Source organism: Triticum aestivum, chromosome 3A (genome assembly GCF_018294505.1).
Source record: "Triticum aestivum cultivar Chinese Spring chromosome 3A, IWGSC CS RefSeq v2.1, whole genome shotgun sequence".
NCBI lineage: Eukaryota > Viridiplantae > Streptophyta > Magnoliopsida > Poales > Poaceae > Triticum > Triticum aestivum.
In genome coordinates, this window is record NC_057800.1 from 131,908,228 (window position 1) to 131,930,067 (window position 21,840).

Here is a 21,840-nt window from a genome sequence, read left to right on the forward strand (position 1 = left end):
CACTCCACCACTACGAAAGGATCTCGTCCCGAGATCTAGGACTGAAAGAACGTCGGGTACTCAGAACGGAGGTGATCCTCGCGTTCCCAAGTAGCTTCACGGTCGGAATGGTGTGACCACTTGACTTTGAGGAATTTGATTGACTTGTTGCGAGTCTTGCGTTCAGTCTCTTCAAGAATAGCCACTGGGAGCTCACGATAAGAGAGATCTTCTTAGAGCTCAATGTCCTCGAAGTTGACGGTGCGGTCAGGAGTCTTGAAGCACTTTCGAAGCTGAGAGGCATGGAACGCGTCATGAACATTTGCAAAGTTTGAAGGAAGCTCGAGTTGATAGGCGAGATCGCCTCTCTTTCTGACAATCTTGAAAGGTCCCACGTATCTAGGGGCAAGCTTACCTTTGATACTGAAGCGACGAGTACCTTTCATAGGAGAGACGCGGAGGTAAACATGATCTCCGATCTCGAAAGCCAAATCACGGTGCTTACTCTCATAGTAGCTCTTCTGGCGGGATTGGGCTGCTTTGAGGTTATCTCAAATGACTTTGCACATTTCCTCTGCCTCTGTGATTAAGTCATTTCCGAGAAGCTGACGTTCACCGGTTTCAGACGAGTTGAGAGGGGTACGGCACTTCCTGCCATACAGAATTTCAAATGGGGCCTTGCCCGAACTTGCTTGAAAACTGTTGTTGTAGGAGAATTCAGCATAAGGAAGACAATCCTCCCACTTCACGCCGAAGGAGATCACACAAGCCCTGAGCATATCTTCAAGAATCTGATTGACACGCTCGACTTGACCGCTAGTTTGAGGATGGAAAGTTGTGCTGAAGCGGATGTTGGTGCCCATGGCCTTTTGAAAAGAATCCCAAAATTTCGAGGTAAAGATGCTGCCATGGTCTGAAGAGATCACTTGTGGAATACCGTGCAGAGAGACAATCCGAGAGGTATAGAGCTCCGCCAATTCAGCTGTAGTGATCGACTCTTTGATAGGCAGAAAGTGAGCCACTTTGGTGAGTTTGTCGATGACAACGAATATAGCATCATGGCCACGCTTGGACTTTGGAAACCCAGTCACGAAGTCCATTTCAATGTGGTCAAACTTCCATTCTGGAATGGCAAGAGGTTGGAGGAGACCAACTGGCCTTTGGTGTTCTGCCTTCACTCTTCTGCAGACATCACACTCATTCACGAATTGAGCAATCTCGCGCTTCATTCAAGTCCACCAATAAGCCTGCTTGAGGTCCTGATACATCTTCGTACTCCCAGGGTGGATGGAGAGAAGAGAATTGTGAGCCTCGTTCATGATCACTTTACGGAGGTCACCTTTGGGTACAACAATACGATCCTCGAAGAAGAGAGTATCCTTGTCATCAAGGCGGTAGCACTTGTACTTGGGTTGACTCTTGGCAATCCCAATCTTCACCTTTTTCACCATTGCATCAAGAAGCTGAGCTTGGCGAATCTGGTCTTCCAAGGTAGGAGAGACTTGAAGGTTGGCGAGGAAACCTTGAGGAACAACTTGCACATTAAGTTTGCGGAAAGCTTCACAAAGCTCGGGTTGATAAGGCTTGAGAATCAGACTATTGCAATAAGCCTTTCTGCTCAATGCGTCAGCAATCAGATTGGCCTTGCCTGGAGTATAGTCGATACTCAGATTATACTCTTGAATCATTTCGACCCATCGAGTTTTCCCGAGGTTGAGATTAGGCTGAGTGAAGATGTACTTGAGACTCTTGTGGTCAGTGAAGATGTCCACTTTTCTTCCCAATAAGAGATGTCTCCAAGTCAAAAGAGCATGCACAACTGCCGCCAACTCGAGATCATGAGTGGGGTAGTTCTTCTCATTGGGCTTCAATTTGGCGAGAGGTATAAGCAACAACTTTCTTCTCTTGCATCAACACTGCGCCAAGACCTTGGAGAGAGGCATCACAAAAGACCTCGTATGGCTTGGATTCATCAGGCGGAGTCAGAACTGGAGCAGTGATCAATTTCTCTTTCAAAGTGTTGAAAGCAATGTCACACTCCGGAGACCAAACGTACTTGACGTGCTTCTGGAGAAGATTTGAGAGAGGCTTCGCGATCTTGGAGAAGTTTTCAACAAACTTCGATAATAGCTTGCGAGACTGAGGAAGCTACGGAGTTGCTTCACGTTCTGAGGAGGTTCCCAATTCACAATTGCAGACACCTTCTCAGGATTCACCGCAATGCCCTTGGCAGAGATGATATGACCAAGATAAAGAACCTCATCGAGCCAAAATTCGCACTTGGAGAACTTGGCGTAGAACTTGTGTTCTCTGAGCTTATCGAGTACCAAACGCAAGTGCTTGGCATGATCTTCCTTGTTCAATGGACGGTAATCAACACAAAGTCGGTCAGTTCCATCCTTCTTCTTCACAAAAAGAACACCACAACCCCACGGAGAAGAACTAGGCCGGATGAGACCCATTCTCTCTTGAATATCGAGTTCCTTCTTCAGCTCCTTCAACTCTTCAGGTCCGAGCTTGTAAGGACGCATGCACACAGGTTCCGTGCCAGGCTCAAGATCAATAACGAATTCAACTGGCCGGTGCGGAGGCATTCCTGGAAGCTCTTCTGGAAAGACGTCTTGATATTCGCAAACGACTGGAATCTGCGAGATAGCATCCAGTTCACCCTTCTCATTGAGAGAAAATAGACGGATTGTATCATCACGAGCGGGAAAGACAATTACATCCTCAGACGAATGAGTCAATTGAATCTGCCTGGCTGCACAATCAAGATGCGCCTTGTGCTTAGCAAGCCAATCCATTCCAAGAATAAGATCAATATCCGAGTTACCAAGAACCACCGGAGAAGAGAGAAACTTGTAGTCGCCCAACGTGATAGTAACATCTGGGGCGATAGCGCTTGCATTCATGAATTTACCCGGAGAAACAACAGATAACTGTCTAGGCAAATCTTGTAAAGGCAACTCATGCTTAGAAACAAATGGTCTCGAGATGAAACAATGCGATGCACCCGTGTCAAAAAGAACTTTTGCAGGAATATCAATAACAGGAAGGTTACCCATAATGACATCTGATAAGTCCTCTGCCTGAGTTGCATTCATCAAGTTGACCTTGGCGGACTTGGGGTTATGCTTGACCACAGTTGTACTTGCCGATCTGACAGGAGGAGGAGGAGGAAGACGCCTCTGGTTGAAACACTTGTTGGCATAGTGACCCTTCTATTGGCACTTGGTGCACGTGACCTCTGACAGCGGATGGTGGTACGGAGCACTCGATCTTGGAGCTTGAGACAAAGTCTTGTTCTGAAAGCCAGGGTTTGGTGGGTGGGAAGATCCACTGCCACCTTTGCTCTTCTGCTGATACGGCTGACGGGACGGAGGAGGAGGCAGCCAATACTTCTGCTGCTTGGCCACTTGAGTACAGGAAGAAGGAGTAGCATCTCTGACTCGCTTCTGGGAAGCATCACACCTCAATTGAGCGGCCTCTTGCTTCAGTGCCATGTTGTAGAACTCATCGTACCTCAAGGGCTCAAAGAGGACAAGAGCTAGCTGAATTTCTTCTCTGAGACCACCCCTGAACTAGTATATCATGCTCTTCTCTTCAGGTACGTCCTGCTTGGCAAAGCGGGCGAGCTTCTGGAACAACTTGTTGTAGTCATAGACAGACAAAGAGCCTTGCTTCAGGTTGCGAAATCCCTCACGCTTGCTTTCAACCACGCTCTGGGAATATGGTGAGCTCTGAAATCTTGATGGAATTCATCCCAAGTGATAACACGTCCACCTCTGGAATCCTTGTACTGCTGGAACCATTCTGCAGCTTGATCTTTGAGTTGGAAGGAAGCGAACTTGACAAAGTCCTCAGGCCTGACGTTACTGCACTCGAAATGCTTGCACAGATCCACAAGCCAATCGTCAGCATCAGTTGCCTCAACACAATTGCTGAAAGTCTTTGGCCCATTAGCAAGGAACTGGTTGAGTGTAGCAAAGTGATTCTGATTGTTGCCTTGGTTCCCTTGGTTTCCTTGATTGCGCTCTTGAAGAATTTGCATGATCAACTGTGTGTTTGCATTGGTTGCGGCCATCACAGCTTGCCATGCCTCCGGAGGAGGTGGAGGTGGTGGCAGATCAGGATTCGGAGTCATGCGCGTTGGAGGAGCCATCCTGAAGAGGTTGACATCCATTAGCACATAGATAGACGAATATTGAAGCTGAATCCAACGGAATGAAAATTGCAACATATAGTCTTCACATCCGAACAAAATGAACGAATGCATTCCTCTTGAAATGGTCACATATCCATAAATTGAGAAGCCACTTAGAATTTAGGTAGAGAAATAAATGAACAAGGTACGGATCAAGAACGAATACTCGGTAAGAAATCCCAATTTCAAACCAAATATCCGTGGAAGAAGAACTAGAGCTACAAGAATTCCCACCTATGAAACTCCCGAACCTTTCCGGTTATGCAATCAGGTGTTCGGGATACAGGGGAAGCATAATATCTCACCCAAATCTAGCAAATCCTACATCCAGTTGTATCCATCCTTCAACACTTAACCGAGAAAAACTTCGGAAACCATCTACCTCAACCTTCGAAAAGCATCCGTTATACAAGTTATGGCGATACTCCCGAACTCCCGCCCCAGTACTGGGTGGCGTCGAGGTTATCTCACCAACGAACTGCATAAAAGAGATTTTTGATGTCGGCGTACTAAACTCAGGTATTCCAGAACTGCAACGATAAAATTATGACGACAACACCTCAGAGCTCAACTCCCGGGACACTTCCACAAAACCCCTGACAGGAGGCACCAAGACAATGTTCTCATCATAAAACCATCGGAAAGATTCCAAGATACCCGCGTGATCCTAAAAATTTTTAGTGAAATTTGAGAAGAGAAGAGTCAAAACTCTACGTCAGGATGCCTTACCAGAGCGATGAGGAGACTGGGAAGTAAAAAAGAATTCCTAAACTCTCCGATATATAATTCCTAAATGACTCAAAACATTTTTCTAGACACAACTCGGCCGCTAATAACGATCAAGCAATGGGGCTCCTAAGGTCGGGGAAGGCTTTGATTACCAACTTGTAACACCCTCGATGCGACTATAGCTCCCACTTGTCGAGGCACGACTTAGAGACATAATCACATTGAAGGCATATGTCGCAAGTTAGGCAATCTTCACAACATCCCATGTAATATATAGATAATAAAAGGGGAGATAACATAGTTGGCTTACACTCGCAACGTCAATCAAGTACATAAAATAGCATTACATCATTCAAACACTCATGGCCCGACTACGGCGCCAAAATAAAAGATAACCCAACATGCGACACGGTCCCGATCACCCCCAACAGGGCACCACTACTGATCATCGGGAAAGGAAACATAGTATCGTTGAGAGTCCTCGTCGAACTCCCACTTGAGCTCGAGCGCGTCACCTGGAGCGGAATCGCCAGGCCCTGCATCTGGTGTAATAGTAATCTGTGAGCCACATGGACTCAGCAATTTCGCACCCTCGTGATCAAGACTATTTAAGCTTATAGGTAAGGCAGGGTAAAAATATAGGTGGAGCTGCAGCAAGCGACTAGCATATATGGTGGCTATCCTGATCGTAAAAGAGAGCGGGAAGAGAAGGCAAAGCGCAAGCGAGAACTAGAGGACAACCTGCGCAGACATTACTTCAACACCGTGTCCACTTCCCGGACTCCGCCGAGAAGAGGCCGTCACGGTAACACACACTGTTGATTCATTTTAATTAAGTTAAGGTTCAAGTTATCTACAACCAGACATTAACAAATTCCCATCTGCCCATAACCGCGGGCACGGCTTTCGAAAGTTCAAATCCCTGCAGGGGAGTCCCAACTTAGCCCATGACAAGCTCTCACGGTCAACGAAGGAATAGACCTCCTCCCGAGACGTTCCGATCAGACTCGGTACCTCAGTTCTTCAAGACACTTCGATAGGTTAAAACAAGACCAGCAACACCGCCCGAATGTGCCGACAAATCCCGATAGGAGCTGCACATATCTCGTTCTCAGGGCACACTCAGATGAGCCAGACGTCGGGTAGGCCAGCCCAGAGATGCCCCTGGTAGCCCCGGACATCGCTCGGTTGGACCAACACTCAGAGGAGCACTGGCCCGGGGAGGCTAAAATAAGATGACCCTCGGGCTCTGGAAACCCAAGGGAAAAGAGGCTAGGTGGTAAATGGTAAAACCAAGGTTGGGCATTGCTGGAAAAGCTTTAATCAAGGCGAACTATCAAGGGGTTCCCATTATAACCCAACCGCGTAAGGAACGCAAAATCCGGGAACATAACACCGATATGACGGAAACTAGGGCGGCAAGAGTGGAACAAAACACTAGGCGAGAGGCCGAGCCTTCCACCCTTTACCAAGTATATAGATGCATAAAGATAACATGGCAATATAATGATATCCCGACAAGTAAATAAAGTTCCAAAAAGGAACGGTCTCCAATCTTCACCTGCAACTAGCAACGCTATAAGAGGGGTTGAGCAAAGCGGTAACATAAGCAATCAACGGTTTGCTAGGACAAGGTGGGTTATAGGTTTGACATGGCAATTTAGGAGGCTTGAAAGAAAGTGGTAGGCATCGTAGCATTGGCATAGCAAAAGAGCGAGCATCTAGCAAAGCAAAGATAGTAGTGATTTCGAGGGTATGATCATCTTGCCTGCAAAGTTGTCAGAGTTGACTGGATCCTCGAAAACAAACTCAAGGGGCTCCTCGTTAGTGAACTCGTCTCCCGGCTCTACCCAAACAAGACAAACAAGCAACAAGGACACAATCAACCACGTGCAAGGATCAAACAATATGATGCAAGGATGGTATGCTATGCGGGATGCGATGCGGGATGCATATGCAAGATTTGACAAGGTATGCATGAACCTGGCCTCAACTTGGAAATCCAAGTGTGCCACTAGAAAGATGAGATGAAATTGCTTGACAATGATATAAAGAACGCTGGAATCGGAGTTACGGTTTGGAAATGGCAAGCGATTCAAATATGACCACGTTCTGCGATTTACAGCAAGTAGCCATCTAAATGCAATGAGATGAACAAGCTACAGCACTCAAACATGGCAGAAAAATACATGTCAGGGATGCATTCATGATGATTAACAAAAGTCTAGCACTGAGATACAGCCAATTCATCCATTAACAGGTTCAAACAAGCATGGCAAAAATGCATATGGTGAACAGATTTCAGACTTAGTGAAATTAACACTTATCTGGAATCTCAGATCAGGTAGCACGCTTCGGAGCAACAAAACTACATGCTACAGGACCTGAACATGGCAAAGTAAAGCATGGCATGGAGCTACTCAAAGATCTTAACAAAAGTCCCTTAGTCACCTTGAGCCAAAAGTGATCAGAAAATACAATTGCAAGCATGTGAACATAGCAAAAGCATAATCAGTTTTCAGACTTAGTGAAAACTGGCACATGCTGAAAAAAAGATATCATGTAGGCATGTTTACGAGCTCGATGCAATCACTACAAAGCATGTCATGGCAAACTAAGCGTACACCCATCAAGAATACACAAAATACAAGCTAGACATGGCAAGAACAATAGCATAGCATGCATGGATCAACTACAACGTCATCGGCAAAATCGCCAACAAGTAGACAATCTGCCCGGATTCACGAAGTAGCAAAAGTAGAGCTCGATTAACTGAAGCTAGGGTGCTCCATAATTGCAAAAAAAGACATGGATGGATAGAGCACTACAAGATTAACAAAACATCCTTATTGATCATCCTCAAAAGAGTCACAGATCACTAGGAAACAACATGAACATATGGCATCATGAGATAAACATCTTAAGGACTTAGTGCAAATGCTAAGTCCCTGAAATCTGCATTACCAAGTGCCTCACTTTGCAAGCTTGTGCTAGTCACCACACACATCACAAAAATACATGGGTTGCACCTCTGGAAAGATGGGAAAACCCTTAACAAAACATATGTAGAGCTCATGGGCATATCATGCACACAATAATCATGGCAAAAATGACAAATATCTAAATGGAGTAGCAGATCTGGCAATTATCACAAGTAGCCCTCTTCTAACCGCATTTTGGGCATCAAGATGAATTCAAATGAAAATGATGCAATGGAATAAAATGATGTACTCTCTGAGTCGAACATTTTGATATGCTATATGCCAAAAACAGAGCTACGGATGCGGAGATATAAGATGATGAAAAACACCAATTATTAGGGTTTGGGACGAAAAAGTGAACCCCGATTCTCAGATCCAGATCCGGGGCACGTTTCCCGAGGTTCGCCGGATTCGGAGGTGGGCCACCGGAGTGGGACTTGCCGGCGACGACATGGGGAGCGGCGGAGGGCGGCGGAGGCAGAGACGGCCGGAGAGGGCCGGGAGGCGAGGCGCGGCTGGGGACGGTGGCCGGTCCCGGGTGCGGCGGCGCCGGGTCGGGCGAGCTGCGCCGGCCGGCGTTGATGGCGGACGGCGGCTCCGGTCGCCTCGGGCGCCGGATGCGAAGGGGATGGCGGCGGCTTGAGGCGCGAGGCGTGGCAGGCGGGCGGCGCTGCCGGGCCGGGGGAGGGCCCCGCACGGGCCTAGCGGGCCCGCGGCGCGGGGGGCGGCGAAGTGGTCACGGGGCGCGGCGAATGGCAGCGCGCCACGTGGCGGCGGCGGGGCGGACCGGACACGTCCGGCCGGCCGGGTTTTCGTCCGGCGACGCGGGTGGAGATGGATCTAGGGTTTGGACGGGGAAGAAGGAGATTTTTGAGGGGGCTTTATATAGGCATAGAGGAAGCTAGGAGAGTCCAAATGAGGTGAGGTTTTCGGTCACGCGATCGGGATCGAACGCTCTAGATGATGGAGAGGGTTTTGGTGGGTTTTGAGCCCAAATGGAGGGGTGTTGGGCTGCAACACACACGAGGCCTTTTCGGTCACTCGGTTAGCCGTTGGAGTATCAAACGAAGTCCAAATGGTACGAAACTTGACAGGCGGTCTACTGGTATTGAACCAAGGCCGCTTGGCAAGTCTCGGTCCAATCCAGAAATGTTTAATCCCCACACACAAAAGAAAGCTAGAAATGACCACCGGAGGAGAACGAAGTGCTGGAATGCAAAACGGACAACGGGGAAAATGCTCGAATGCATGAGATGAACACGTATGCAAATGCAATGCACATGATGACATGATATGAGATGCATGGCAACGATAACAACACATGAAGACAAAGACCCGAACCCGAGAAAATAAAATAACTTAACGCCGGAAACGGCAAGAGTTGGAGTACAAATTGGGAAAGTCATATCCGGGGTGTTACACCTGTCAAGCAAATCCATCACATAATGACCCTTTAGTTTCCGGATCATTGAGTTGAAAGACTCTGCTAGATTATTGTGCACATAGTCAACTTTGCTCACTTCACTGAATTGGCTTCTGGCCCATAACTTGGAGTGGTGTGTTTCCAAGTATTCTTTCACTTTGGGATTCATGTATAACTGCCTCAAGTGGTAGTTGTGCTTCTTCACACTGCAAGTCAAAGACGTTGGCCATAAATTGTCGGTATACACCTTTCCTTTGAATTTCTTCATGCAATTTGCAGCAAGGTGACGCATGCATTCCCTATGCTCTACTCCAGGGAACACATTGTCCACGGTCACTTCTAAACCTTTGTAGGCATCTGCATGAATGACCAACCCATTGGGATGTGCAATAGCCCGGCGCAGATTATGCAAAAACCAAGTCTAGCTCTCCTCAGACTCTGTCTCCAGCACACCGTAGGCAACTGGAAATACAAAACTGTGTGCATCAACTGCACAAGCTGCTACTAACTGTCCTTTAAACCTCCCTGTGAGAAAAGTGGCATTGATAGCCAAATAAGGCATGCAGCCTGCCAAAAAACCCCGGCGACAAGCCTCAAAGCAGATAAAAACCCTCCTAAAGCATTCCTTGGTCTTTGTCACTCCCCTGAATGTGTACTCCACGGTGTGGTGATCAATATCTACAATACTACATGGGCTTGTCCTTTCCACTTCACCTTTGAATGAATACAACAATTGAAAACTTTCCTGCCAGTTACCATAAATAGAATCCATAGCATGTTGTTTACCATTGAACAACCTCATGTATGGTAAATCTATCTTGAACTTATCTTTGATGTTCTTCTGCAATTCCTTTGGACCCACTTGCTGGTTTTCTTTCACCCACTTCTTTACTTCTTCTGCCACCCATCTTGACTTGGCTCTACTGATTGTATCCTTCCTAAGGGTTGTTTCCTGGCATGTGTGCTTAAAAGGGTTCACTTTGACCTGAACATTAGTGCCATTTCGCATTTTAGATGCGAGCAGTCTCCATGGACAACCCTCAGTCGGACAGTGCACTCTATAACGTACTTGATCGCTCTTGCCAACTTTGAAAGTACGTTCTACCTTGATGCAGTATGTCACAAGTGCATTTCTACACTCATTCATGGGTGCAAAAACTGTACCTTCTTCCATATGAGGGTTCAAAGGGTCCCATTCAACAGTTGCAAGGTCTTCGTCCTCACCCACCGCGTCATCATCCACACGGACTGCATTGTGAGCCTCATCTTGGTTTTCAGTCCGAGGTGCCCGTCATAAATTCCGAATAACATCAGAATATAGCTTCTCTTCATCAACCCCAGAATTGTAGTCATCAGGCTCCACTTCAAGGGGGGCCCTACTGTTGTTGTCCTCACTTGTCGAGCCAACACGTCGCCGTGCACCAACTGAACTGTTCTGGCTAGAGATGCCATTACGACGACTTGGTTCTCCCCGAGATGTTGCACCTGTCATCCTAGGTCCAAATGCCTGCTCAAGCACATCAACTTGCAGCCTCACATGAAAATTATCTTTCTCTTTATGCCTAACAAACATGGTAGCTAGCTCTTCATCATTACTAACTATCGCCCATTTCTTTTCCCCATCATAGTATTTGTATACCACTTTATCAAGCAAAACCCAAGGATATTGGCTACAAATTACCTCCCCAAATTGTCTGAAACTCCAATTACTAGCCATTGGCAACCGATAATCAAAACCTCCTTGGTATTTCTTCTTATCCTTTGCATCGAACATGTATCGGTCCCTTCTAATGTGCATCATAAAAGCAAACCGCAACTCCATCCTAACCGGCAAAAAATAGAGACGCAATCAGCACACAAATTGGGCAAACCTACTCGAATCGAGTGTTCAAATGCACAACTAAGCTCAATCTAAACAAGAGGCGAGACTTACCCCTCGGGAACCCAGTCGTGGACGCGGCAGATCTCCAGCCCGATGCCTGCCTCTCCGAATACTCCGGGGTCGCCGCTGCTCGCCATTTCGCCCTAGGGTTCTTCCTCCTAGTTCAAATAGCTCTAGCAGCCCCACCTTTGAGCGCTCCGACCGGGCGCACGGAAGGAGGCCGCACCGCGGGTCGAGTAGGTGGCGAGCGCCCCACCCGTGGTGTCGCAGGAAGGTGGCGGGCGTCGCAGGTAGCCGTGGAGCGTAGGCGCAGGACGGTAGTGGCGGAGCAGGCCGTGTAGCTGGTGGCGGGGCAGGTGCTGGCCGCGGCGCAGGTGGCGACGGCGACGGCGCAGGACAGCCGACCGGCGGATGGGCAGAGTGAGCTAGAATGATTTGGGGATTTAGTTGCACGGGCCTACATATCAGCCCCGGACCCACATCCACGCGGTCCCACGTGTAAGCTCCGGACCCACAACCACTAACGCCGGCGGACGGAATGGACTCAAATATGACCGTTTGGCCTCGTCATAGTTGTTGTGCATGGACTAGGGGCAAAACTGAGGACAATTCGCATCTGAGGACAAAACTGAGCACATGGACACCACTGAGGGCAAAAGGATAATGAACCCTTCTTTATAAGGGCATTTCAAATCGATCATGTACCCTATCGTAAGGGAGTAAATTTGAGTTTTTTCTCCTCTAAGTCGCACCTAGCCGATCCCTTATACTTGTTAGTGCAGTAAAGTTTTTACTCCATCCCTATTCATCTTCTTATATTTACTTCGGCTCGTGGAGACCGAGTAAAAATTCCTCCCTCTCTCTTTCTATTCCCCGCCTCCTCTTCTCCCCCCCCCCCCCCCCGCGCCCCAATCGGCCGCCCCCCACTCCTCCCGATGGTCGGTGCGGTGGTCGTTGGTCCCCTCCGCCGATCCACAGTGCGGATCTATGCCGCCACGCCACGGGTCATCGTCCGCTGCCGCTTCCTCGAGCCGCCGCCGCTCACCCGATCCACCCGCCGCCACGCCCCTCCAATTTGAGGACTTTCCGGAGCTCCCCCCATCGCGGCCGCCGGCGAAGACCAACCTTGGCGTCTGACAGCGGCCGTGGGGGACGTGGGTGGCGGAAATCACCAATCGCGAGACCCACAAGCGGATGTGGGTTGGGTCGTTCCACACGGCCAAGCTCGCGGCCATGGAGTACGACCGGTGGCAGGTCTGGTTCCACGGCCGCGAGGCGAGGCTCAACTTCTCCTTCGGGACGGCTCCGGTCCACCTCGTCCCGCTGGAGCTGTGGGTGGTGAGCGCTCGGATGGCGCGGGAGGACCGTGAGGCGAGGGAGCGCCTCGAGGCAGAGGCCACCGATGAGGCCTACATGGTTGACCTCCGCTGGCAGTACCTAGAGCTCGTGAAGGCGGAGCAGGCGATATTCCCCGTCAATGGCGGCAAAGTTATCGGCATCTCCGACTACGAGGGCAACAAAGAGGGCGGCTAGGAGGGCGGCAATGAGGAGATCGACGTCGAGGAGTGGCGGAGCGTCTTCCCCAACGACGACGACGACGACGACGACGACACTGGTCTGGACCCATCTCACACCGAGGATGGCCTCACGAGGAAGGACTGGCTCGACCTCCACTTCGGCCGAATTTAGTTTAAGTTTTTAGTATAGTTTAGTTTTAGTTTAAATTTATGTTTAATGTTCGGTTGCGGGGACTTTCTATGTTGAATTTATATTTAAATGCATCATCTTTTGGTTAAAATTTGATTGAATTTATGCAAACTTACTTTTACTCCCCTAACTCTAGGGGGATCGGCTAGGTCCGGCGAAATTTTAGTGAAGTATATATATTTCACTAAGGTATACTAGGTCGTTTACTTCCTTAACGGGGATCGGTTATAGAAATGTCCTTGACACATTACTCGCCGTTGGGCAGCCGAACTTCAGGTTTCCCTTATCAGTGGAAAGGAAACAAGGGCAAGAGCTTTGGTAGGGCATTGGGTCAACGCGAAAAGGTTTGCCTTGCCTTGTTCAGGAAATGCAGGTAAACCTGTCCGCTCTCGACAGCCTGGGTAAATGAGAACCTAACCGATACAAGCAAAAGGACGCTACATTTCGGCCACATAGCAATAGCACAGCTCGCCGACCAGTTCACACACCCGCGAGAACTATGGAGCCGCGCTCAGCCCCAAAGTGCATAGCCTTCTTCTTCCTCCCTCTCCTCGCCTGCGTGCATTACGCTCAGGCACACCCTGGTCGTCCCTCCATCGACTCCATCTTCAGCTTCGGCAACTCGTACGCCGACACCGGCAACTTTGTGAAGCTCGCCGCCCCGGTGTTCCCGGTCATCCCCTTCAACAACCTCCCCTACGGCGAGACCTTCTTCGGTCGCCCCACCGGCCGAGCCTCCAATGGCCGCATCACCATGGACTTCATCGGTATCTACATATATGCTCCCGTCCTTTGCCCCGAGTTAGCTAGCTTTCAGTTTCTGTTACATAGAATGCTATAGCAGGTGGTGTCTACCATGTCGGGACTGACAATTGATGAATCAACTTGGCAGCCAGTGAGTTCGGGCTCCCTTTCGTCCCCCCGATTCTCGGCAAAGAGCGTAACTTCACCCGTGGAGCAAACTTCGCCGTCGTCGGCGCCACGGCGCTGGATCTCGCCTACTACCTGGAGAACAACATCACGAGCGTGCCCCCTTTCAACAGCTCCTTGAGCGTGCAGCTCGACTGGTTCCGGCAGCTAAAGCCCACTTTGTGCTCAACGCCACGAGGTACTACGACGTTTATGCCGCCAAGATCGATGTAGTCTCGATCTAAGTAATGATTTGGCTGACAAGTTGTGCTTGATCTTCAGCATGCAGGAACTACTTCAAGAGATCGCTCTTCTTCATGGGAGAGTTCGGAGGGAACGACTACACCTTCCTCATGGCCGCCGGGAAAACCTTCGGCGAGGTCGCGCCGTACGTTCCAAAGGTCGTGCGATCCATCTCAGCAGGCGTCGAGGTATAGTGTAGCACCGTAGCAGCACATGGCAGATATAGAATTACGTGCCAAATTGACACGCTGCTGCTTGATCGTTCGATCCGCAGGCGGTGCTCAAGGAGGGAGCGAGGTACGTGGTGGTGCCGGGGCAGCTGCCGACGGGGTGCATCCCCATCGTACTGACGCTGTACGCGAGCCCCAACAAGCGGCACTACGACCGCCGGACCGGGTGCCTGAGGAAGTACAACGCGCTCGCGCGCTACCACAACGGGGTGCTGTTCGAGGCCGTGTACCGGCTCCGGATCAAGTACCCCGCCGCCAAGATCGTCTACGCCGACTACTACGCGCCGCTCATCGACTTCCTCAAGAAACCGAAAAAATTCGGTAAGCGCTACCGGATACACAGATCGAAATGGATAGTGGACGAGCCAAAGAATAGCCTCCTGACCAATTCCATGGCCATGGCTAGAAGTCCAGAACTGCTTGTTCGGATCTGGCTACACGTAGGCGGCCAGTCGAATGTAGCTGTCAGGAAAGTAAACGCCTCCTATACCAGATGCAGATCCCAAAAATCGAGTCGATCGAAGACCGAGCCGGTTAATCGATCCGCCCATTCTTAAACATATCGTCTCAGCCGAGTAGTTGTACACTTTTTTTAACTTAGGATTGTCAACTTCGTTTTATACGTTTTTTATGGCGGTTGCTAATGCCGGGCAGAATTGATGTTGCAGGGTTCAGTGCTTCGTCGAAGCTCCGGGTGTGCTGTGGCGCCGGCGGGCCGTACAACTACAACATGACGGCGGCGTGCGGGTTTCCCGGCGTGAGCGCCTGCACTAACCCCGCGGCGCACATCAACTGGGACGGCATCCACCTGACGGAGCCGGCGTACGAGCGCATCGCCGACGGTTGGCTCTGGGGCCCGTACGGGCACCCGCCCATTCTCAAGGCCACGCGTCAGTAAGCAAACGTGTCGTGTATCGGTGTATGGGAGTATCGACGCCTGCATCGTTCAGTTCTGTTTCGTTAATCCACCGTTCAGCTCTGTTCATCGTTTTGTGATGAACAATCTATTTTTTCCCCATTTGTTTGAGAATATGAACAATCCTATCATTATGCAGTTTATGCTAAACTGCTTGTGTAAATAAAGACGGCCCACATGAAGCACAATTAGCCTTCTTCAATGGAGAAACCGGCGATGGCAACTTCATTTTAGAGAACAATTAATTAGGAGGTACCCTTGCGGGAGCCCCTCAAGGGTGGTGAGGCGTGTTGGGCGCTCTCTTGGGATTATGTCTTTTTTTCTGCACGCCTTTTCGGGTTTTAGATGGGTTTTTAGTTTTTTTGCGCTTTTCTGTTTTTGCCCGGTTTCCCTAGGATTTGAACAAAAAAATTAAAAAAGTATACACAAAAAACCATAATTTTCTTTTTACTTTCGCTAGAGACATAGTTGTGCATGTCGCTAAAGAGGCATAGTTGTGTCTTTAGGAAGAGAAAAAAAACATAAGAAGCCAAAATTTGCTTCATGCGGAGGCACAATTTTGCTTCCATAAGAGGCACAACTGTGCTTAGAAGAAAAAAAACACTTTTTTTTTCTTCCGCCAGAGGCGTATCTGTGCCTCTCACGAAAAGAAAAATGTGTTCTTTCTCTTCAGCGAGTGGCACAGATTTTCTTGTGTGGACGCACAAACTTGTTTTCGCGATAGGCACGGCCGTGCCTCTCAAAAATGAAAAAAAAACGAGTAAAAATCGTCCTTTCAGCTCTCTTTTTTCCTTTCGGTTTTATCGTAAAAAAATGTTTGTCGAAACCTATTAACATAATATCTAGTTTCTAATATCTCGACGTGAGAAATCCAAAGTGAAAATGGTTCGCGATGAACGCACGGTTTAAGAGATAAAATGTTTCGAATAAACGAATCCTGTGGGGATTTGCTCCACACTAAATATTAAAAAAATGAATTTGCAAAAAAAGGGAAACTTCTAGGTTGCGTCAAGTGCCGCACATCCAGTGCACCACTTGTCGTCACATAAGAAGATGGGACCTGACCTTTGCAAGATGTACCTCTTAATTAGTGATTTCGTTTCTTTAGGGAGGGCTGCGATGGCAGCAAGTAATGAACGGGTCATCCTAAAATGTCGCTATAATTAACCCACTACAATGTGAGCTTCATGGACCGAATTCGGGCCGCGCTGGTTTCCGCGCCTTCAGCGCCAATTCCTCCAACTCATGCCCACAACGTGACTTAGTGGGCTACATCTAAACAGCCCACTCTGTGGCTGTTGTTTCTTCGTTCGTATACAATTTTGCTAGATCAGTTCACTGATAGGAAAAGAATACTAAAAAAAGTAGAAGGTGTTGTGAATCAATATTACTATTGACTTTTCGAAAAAAAAACAGGTTAACCGTTGACTTCTGGAAAAAAGAGCAAATCTTCTGAAATAAAAAAAGCAAAATGAGAAAAAGTTTGTGAATTCAAAAAAGTTCACGAATTTGAAAAAAGTTCATGGTTTTATAAATATTTTAGGAATTTGAAAACAGTTCATAAATCTTGAAAACAAATCACGAATTTGGAAAAAAATGTCAGATTTGAAAAACATTCATCAATTTTGAAAACAAATGTTTACAGATTTAGCAAAAAATCACATATTTTAAGAAAAAGAATTCACGAATTTGGAAAAAGTCCACCGATTTGGAAATGTTCCACGACTTGAATATATTTGTGCATTTTAAAATAAATTCACGGATTTGAAAGAAAGTTCAAGTGTTTTGAAAAAAGGGTTCACGAATTTGAGAAAACTTCATGAATGCAAAAACAATTATAAATTTAAGAATTCCATGAAATTTAAAAGTTTAAGAATTTCAAAAAGTTCATGAATTAAAAAAATCATATATTTCAAAAAGTTAAGAGAAAATAAGGTAAAATGAAAAAAAATAAGAAAAAGTCGGACAGAAACCAGCCCAAAAAAACATAAAACCAGGTTTGTCCTTCATTTTTCAAAATGTTCATAAATTTAGAAAACCAATTGGTTTTTAAAAAATGTTCGTTCATTTAGTAATGTTTGTACATTTAGAAAAATGATCATATATTGTTTTAAATATAATGCTCATTCATTTATAAAATGTTCATATGTTTAAATAATGAAGGTGTATTTAGTACGTTCATATGTTCAAAAAATGTCCATGTGTTTAAGAAAATGTGCATACGTTTGGGAAAGAGATGAAAATCAAGAAGGAGAAATACAAAAGTCATGTATTTAGAAGAAAGGATGTCCTCCATTATGAGGTTCCAGAAAGGTAATTGAAAGAGTAAAGTTTTTTCATGTCATGTGTCGTGGTTCTTTTTCCATCTATACCAATATAAAAAGATCCAGAGGGGTATATCCAAACCATCTCAACCGTCAAATCATGTTATCTAGCGGTTCAAATCGCTCCAATGTTGAGCACCAAACACATTTAACGCTTTAATTACCCACCACTGCCATTGGTTATAAACACGTTTTGACTCAACGCTATCCCATGAAATCTGCCATGTAATTAATATTCTACCATTCCCGCAAAAAAAAGTAATTGATATCTTACCAAATACCAACGTGCAACAGATATATCTTACCTAATATAATGTGCAACTAATATCCTACCTAATATAAACATGCATTGCACGTACATTATTACTAATAACAATTACGCAAGTGATATTACTCTGTTGGGAATTAGCGAACACTTTAATATGGAAAACTGGAGTAGATTCAAATATAATTACATCATCATTTCTTGCGCTTATTCATTGACCATTACTCAATATGGAAGAAAACACATGCATTTAATGACCGGTGGCTGATGTTGGGCCAGGAGTGGAAGGAGGTGCCATCCGCTCCTCCTACTGTGGTTAGTTGGTTGTGACGTGGATGATTGGAAATGTCTAGGGGCATGTTTGGCTCTCTCGCGGGCATCGTTGCGGCGCGGTGGTTGTGCCTCTTGTTCTCGTGCTCAGGCTCCAGCTGAAGGAAATATGCCCTAGAGGCAATAATAAAGTTGTTATTTATATTTCCTTATATCATGATAAATGTTTATTATTCATGCTAGAATTGTATTAACCGGAAACTGAGTACATGTGTGAATACATAGACAAACAGAGTGTCCCTAATATGCCTCTACTTGACTAGCTCGTAAATCAAAGATGATTAAGCTTTCTAGCCATGGACATGTGTTGTCATTTGATAATGGGATCACATCATTAGAGAATGATGTGATGGACAAGACCCATCCATTATCTTAGCATAATGATCGCTCAGTTTTATTGCTACTGCTTTCTTCATGACTTATACATGTTCCTCTGACTATGAGATTATGCAACTCCCAAATACCCGAGGAACACCTTGTGTGCTATCAAACGTCACAACGTAACTGGGTGATTATAAAGATGCTCTACATGTGTCTCCGATAGTGTTTGTTGAGTTGGCATAGATCGAGATTAGGATTTATCACTCCGTCTATCGGAGAGGTATCCCCGGGCCCTCTTGGTAATGTACATCACTATGAGCCTTGCAAGCAAAATTTTGTGATTAATGAGTTAGTTGCGGCATGATGCATTACGAAACGAGTAAAGAGACTTGCCGGTAACGAGATTGAACTAGGTATGATGATACCGACGATCGAATCTCGGGCAAGTAACATACCGATGACAAAGGGAACAACGTATGTTGTTATGCGGTTTGACCGATAAAGATCTTCGTAGAATATGTAGGAGACAATATGAGCATCCAGGTTCCGCTATTGGTTATTGACCGGAGATGTGTCTCGGTCATGTCTACATAGTTCTTGAACCCGTAGGGTCCGCACGCTTAATGTTCGGTGACGATCGGTATTGTGAGTTTACGTGTTTTGATGTACCGAAGGTATTTCGGAGTCCCGGATATGATCACGGACATGACGAGGAGTCTCAAAATGGTCGAGACATAAGATTGATATATTGGACGACTATATTCGGACAAGGGAAGTGTTCCGGGTGATTTCGAAGAAAACCGGAGTGCCGGAGGGTTACCGAACCCCCCCCCCTCCCGGGGAACTAATGGGCCACATGGGCCTTAGTGGAGAGAGAGGGCCGGCCAAGGCAGGGCCGCGCACCCCCTCCCCATTTAGTCCGAATTGGACTAGGGAAGGGGGGCGGCGCCCCCCTTTCCTTCTCCCTTATCCTCCTTCCTTTCCCCCTCCTAGTAGGACTAGGAAAGGGGAGTCCGACTCCTACTAGGAGGAGGACTCCTCCTCTCCAGGCGCGCCACATGGGCCGGCTGGCCTCCCCCTTGCTCCTTTATATACGGGGGCAGGGGCACCCTAGGACACACAAGTTGATCGTTGATCCCTTAGCCGTGTGCGGTGCCCCCCTCCACCATAATCCACCTCGGTCATATCGTCGTAGTGCTTAGGCGAAGCCCTGCGCCGATAGCTTTATCATCACCGTCATCACGCCGTCGTGTTGATGAATCTCTCCCTCGACACTCAGCTGGGTCGAGAGTTCGTGGGACGTCACCGAGCCGAACGTGTGCAGATCGCGGAGGTGCCATACTTTCGGTACTAGGATCAGTCGGATCGTGAATACGTACGACTACATCAACCGCGTTGTCATAAAGCTTCCGCTTACGGTCTATGATGATACATGGACAACACTCTTCCCCTCTCGTTGCTATGCATCACCATGATAGATCTTGCGTGTGCGTAGGATTTTTTTTGAAATTACTGCGTTCCCCAACAGTGGCATCCGAGCCAGGTCTATGCATAGATGTTATATGCACGAGTAGAACACAAAGGAGTTGTGGGCGTGGGTATATACATATTGCTTGCCGTCACTAGTTGATTCTTGATTCGGCAGTATTGTTGGATGAAGCGGCCCAGAGCGACATTACGCGTACGCTTACGCGAGACTGGTTCTACCGATGTGCTTCGCACACAGGTGGCTGGTGGGTGTCAGTTTCTCCAACTTTAGTTGAATTGGCTTCAATGAACATGGTTCTTTCTGAAGATCAAAAAGCAATCACTATACCGCATTGTGGTTTTTGATGCATAGGTAAGAACGGTTCTCGCAAAGCCCGTAGCAGCCACGTAAAACTTGCAACAACAAAGTAGAGGACGTCTAACTTGTTTTTGCAGGGCATGTTGTGATGTGATATGGTCAAGATGTGATGAGATATAATTTGTTGTATGAGATGATCATGTTTTATTGAAGTTATCGGCAACTGGCAGGAGCCTTATGGTTGTATCTTTATTTCATAAGATGCAAGCGTCATATAATTGCTTTACTTTATCGCTATACGATAGCAATAGTTGCAAAAGCAATAGTTGACGAGACGACCATGTGACGACACATTGATAGAGATCAAGATGATGGAGATCATGGTGTCATGCCGGTGACGATGGAGTCATGACGGTACTTTGGATATGGAAATCAAAGGCACAAGATGATGATGGCCTTATTATGTCACATATTTTGATTGCATGTGATGTTTATCTTTTATGCATCTTATTTTGCTTAGTACGTCAGTAGCATTATAAGATGATCCCACACTAAATTTCAAGGTATAAGTGTTCTCCCTGAGTATGCACGGTTGCGACAGTTCTTCGTGCTGAGACATCACGTGATGATAGGGTGTGATAAGCTCTACGTTCACATACAACGGGTGCAAGCCAGTTTTGCACACGTAGAATACTCGGTTAAACTTGACGATCCTAGCATATGAAGATATGGCCTCGGAACACTGGAGACCGAAAGGTCGAGCGTGAATCATATAGAAGATATGATCAACATAGAGATGTTCACCATTGAAAACTACTCCATCTCACGTGATGATCGGACATGGTTTAGTTGATATGGATCGCGTGATCACTTAGATGATTAGAGGGATGTCTATCTAAGTGGGAGTTCTTAAGTAATATGATTAATTGAACTTTAATTTATCATGAACTTAGTCCTGATAGTAATTGCATATCTATGTTGTAGATCAATAGCTTGTGATGTAGCTTCCCGTTTAATTTTGATATGTTCCTAGAGAAAAAGAAGTTGAAAGATGATAGTAGCAATGATGTGGACTTGGTCCGTGATCTGAGGATTATCCTCATTGCTGCATAGAATAATTATGTCCTTGATGCACTGCTAGGTGACAAACCTATTGCAGGAGCAGATGCACACGTTATGAACGTTTGACAAAGCTCGGTATCATGACTACTTAATAGTTTAATGCACCATGCTTTACGGCTTAGAACCGGGACTTCAAAAACATTTTGAATTCCATGGAACATATAAGATGTTCTAAGAGTTGAAATTGGTATTTCATACTCATGCCAGTGTCGAGAGGTATGAGACCTCTGACAGTACATTGCCTACAAGATGGGGGAGAATAGCTCAACCAGTTAGTATGTGCTCAGATTGTCCGGGTACTACAATTGCTTGAATCAAGTGGGAGTTTATCTTCCAGATAATATAATAATTGATAAAGTTCTCTAATCACTATCACCAAGTTACTACAACTTAGTGATGAACTATAATATGCAAGGGATGACGAAAACGATTCTCGAGCTCTTCGTGATGCTGAAATCGACAAAGGTAGAAATCAAGAAAAGCATCAAA

The 21,840-nt window shown here is 46.7% G+C and overlaps 1 protein-coding gene across 1 annotated transcript; it reads left to right on the forward strand.

The window, feature by feature from the left end:
- The first annotated feature begins 13,318 nt into the window (after nt 1-13,318).
- LOC123058131 (GDSL esterase/lipase At1g28600) lies at nt 13,319-15,391 on the forward strand. The gene is made up of 5 exons (XM_044480952.1): nt 13,319-13,672; nt 13,798-14,013; nt 14,097-14,245; nt 14,332-14,608; nt 14,956-15,391. Exons 1-5 carry the CDS (start codon nt 13,405-13,407, stop codon nt 15,183-15,185), a joined length of 1,140 nt encoding a protein of 379 aa, XP_044336887.1. The 5' UTR covers nt 13,319-13,404; the 3' UTR covers nt 15,186-15,391.
- Nucleotides 15,392-21,840: the final 6,449 nt, after the last annotated feature.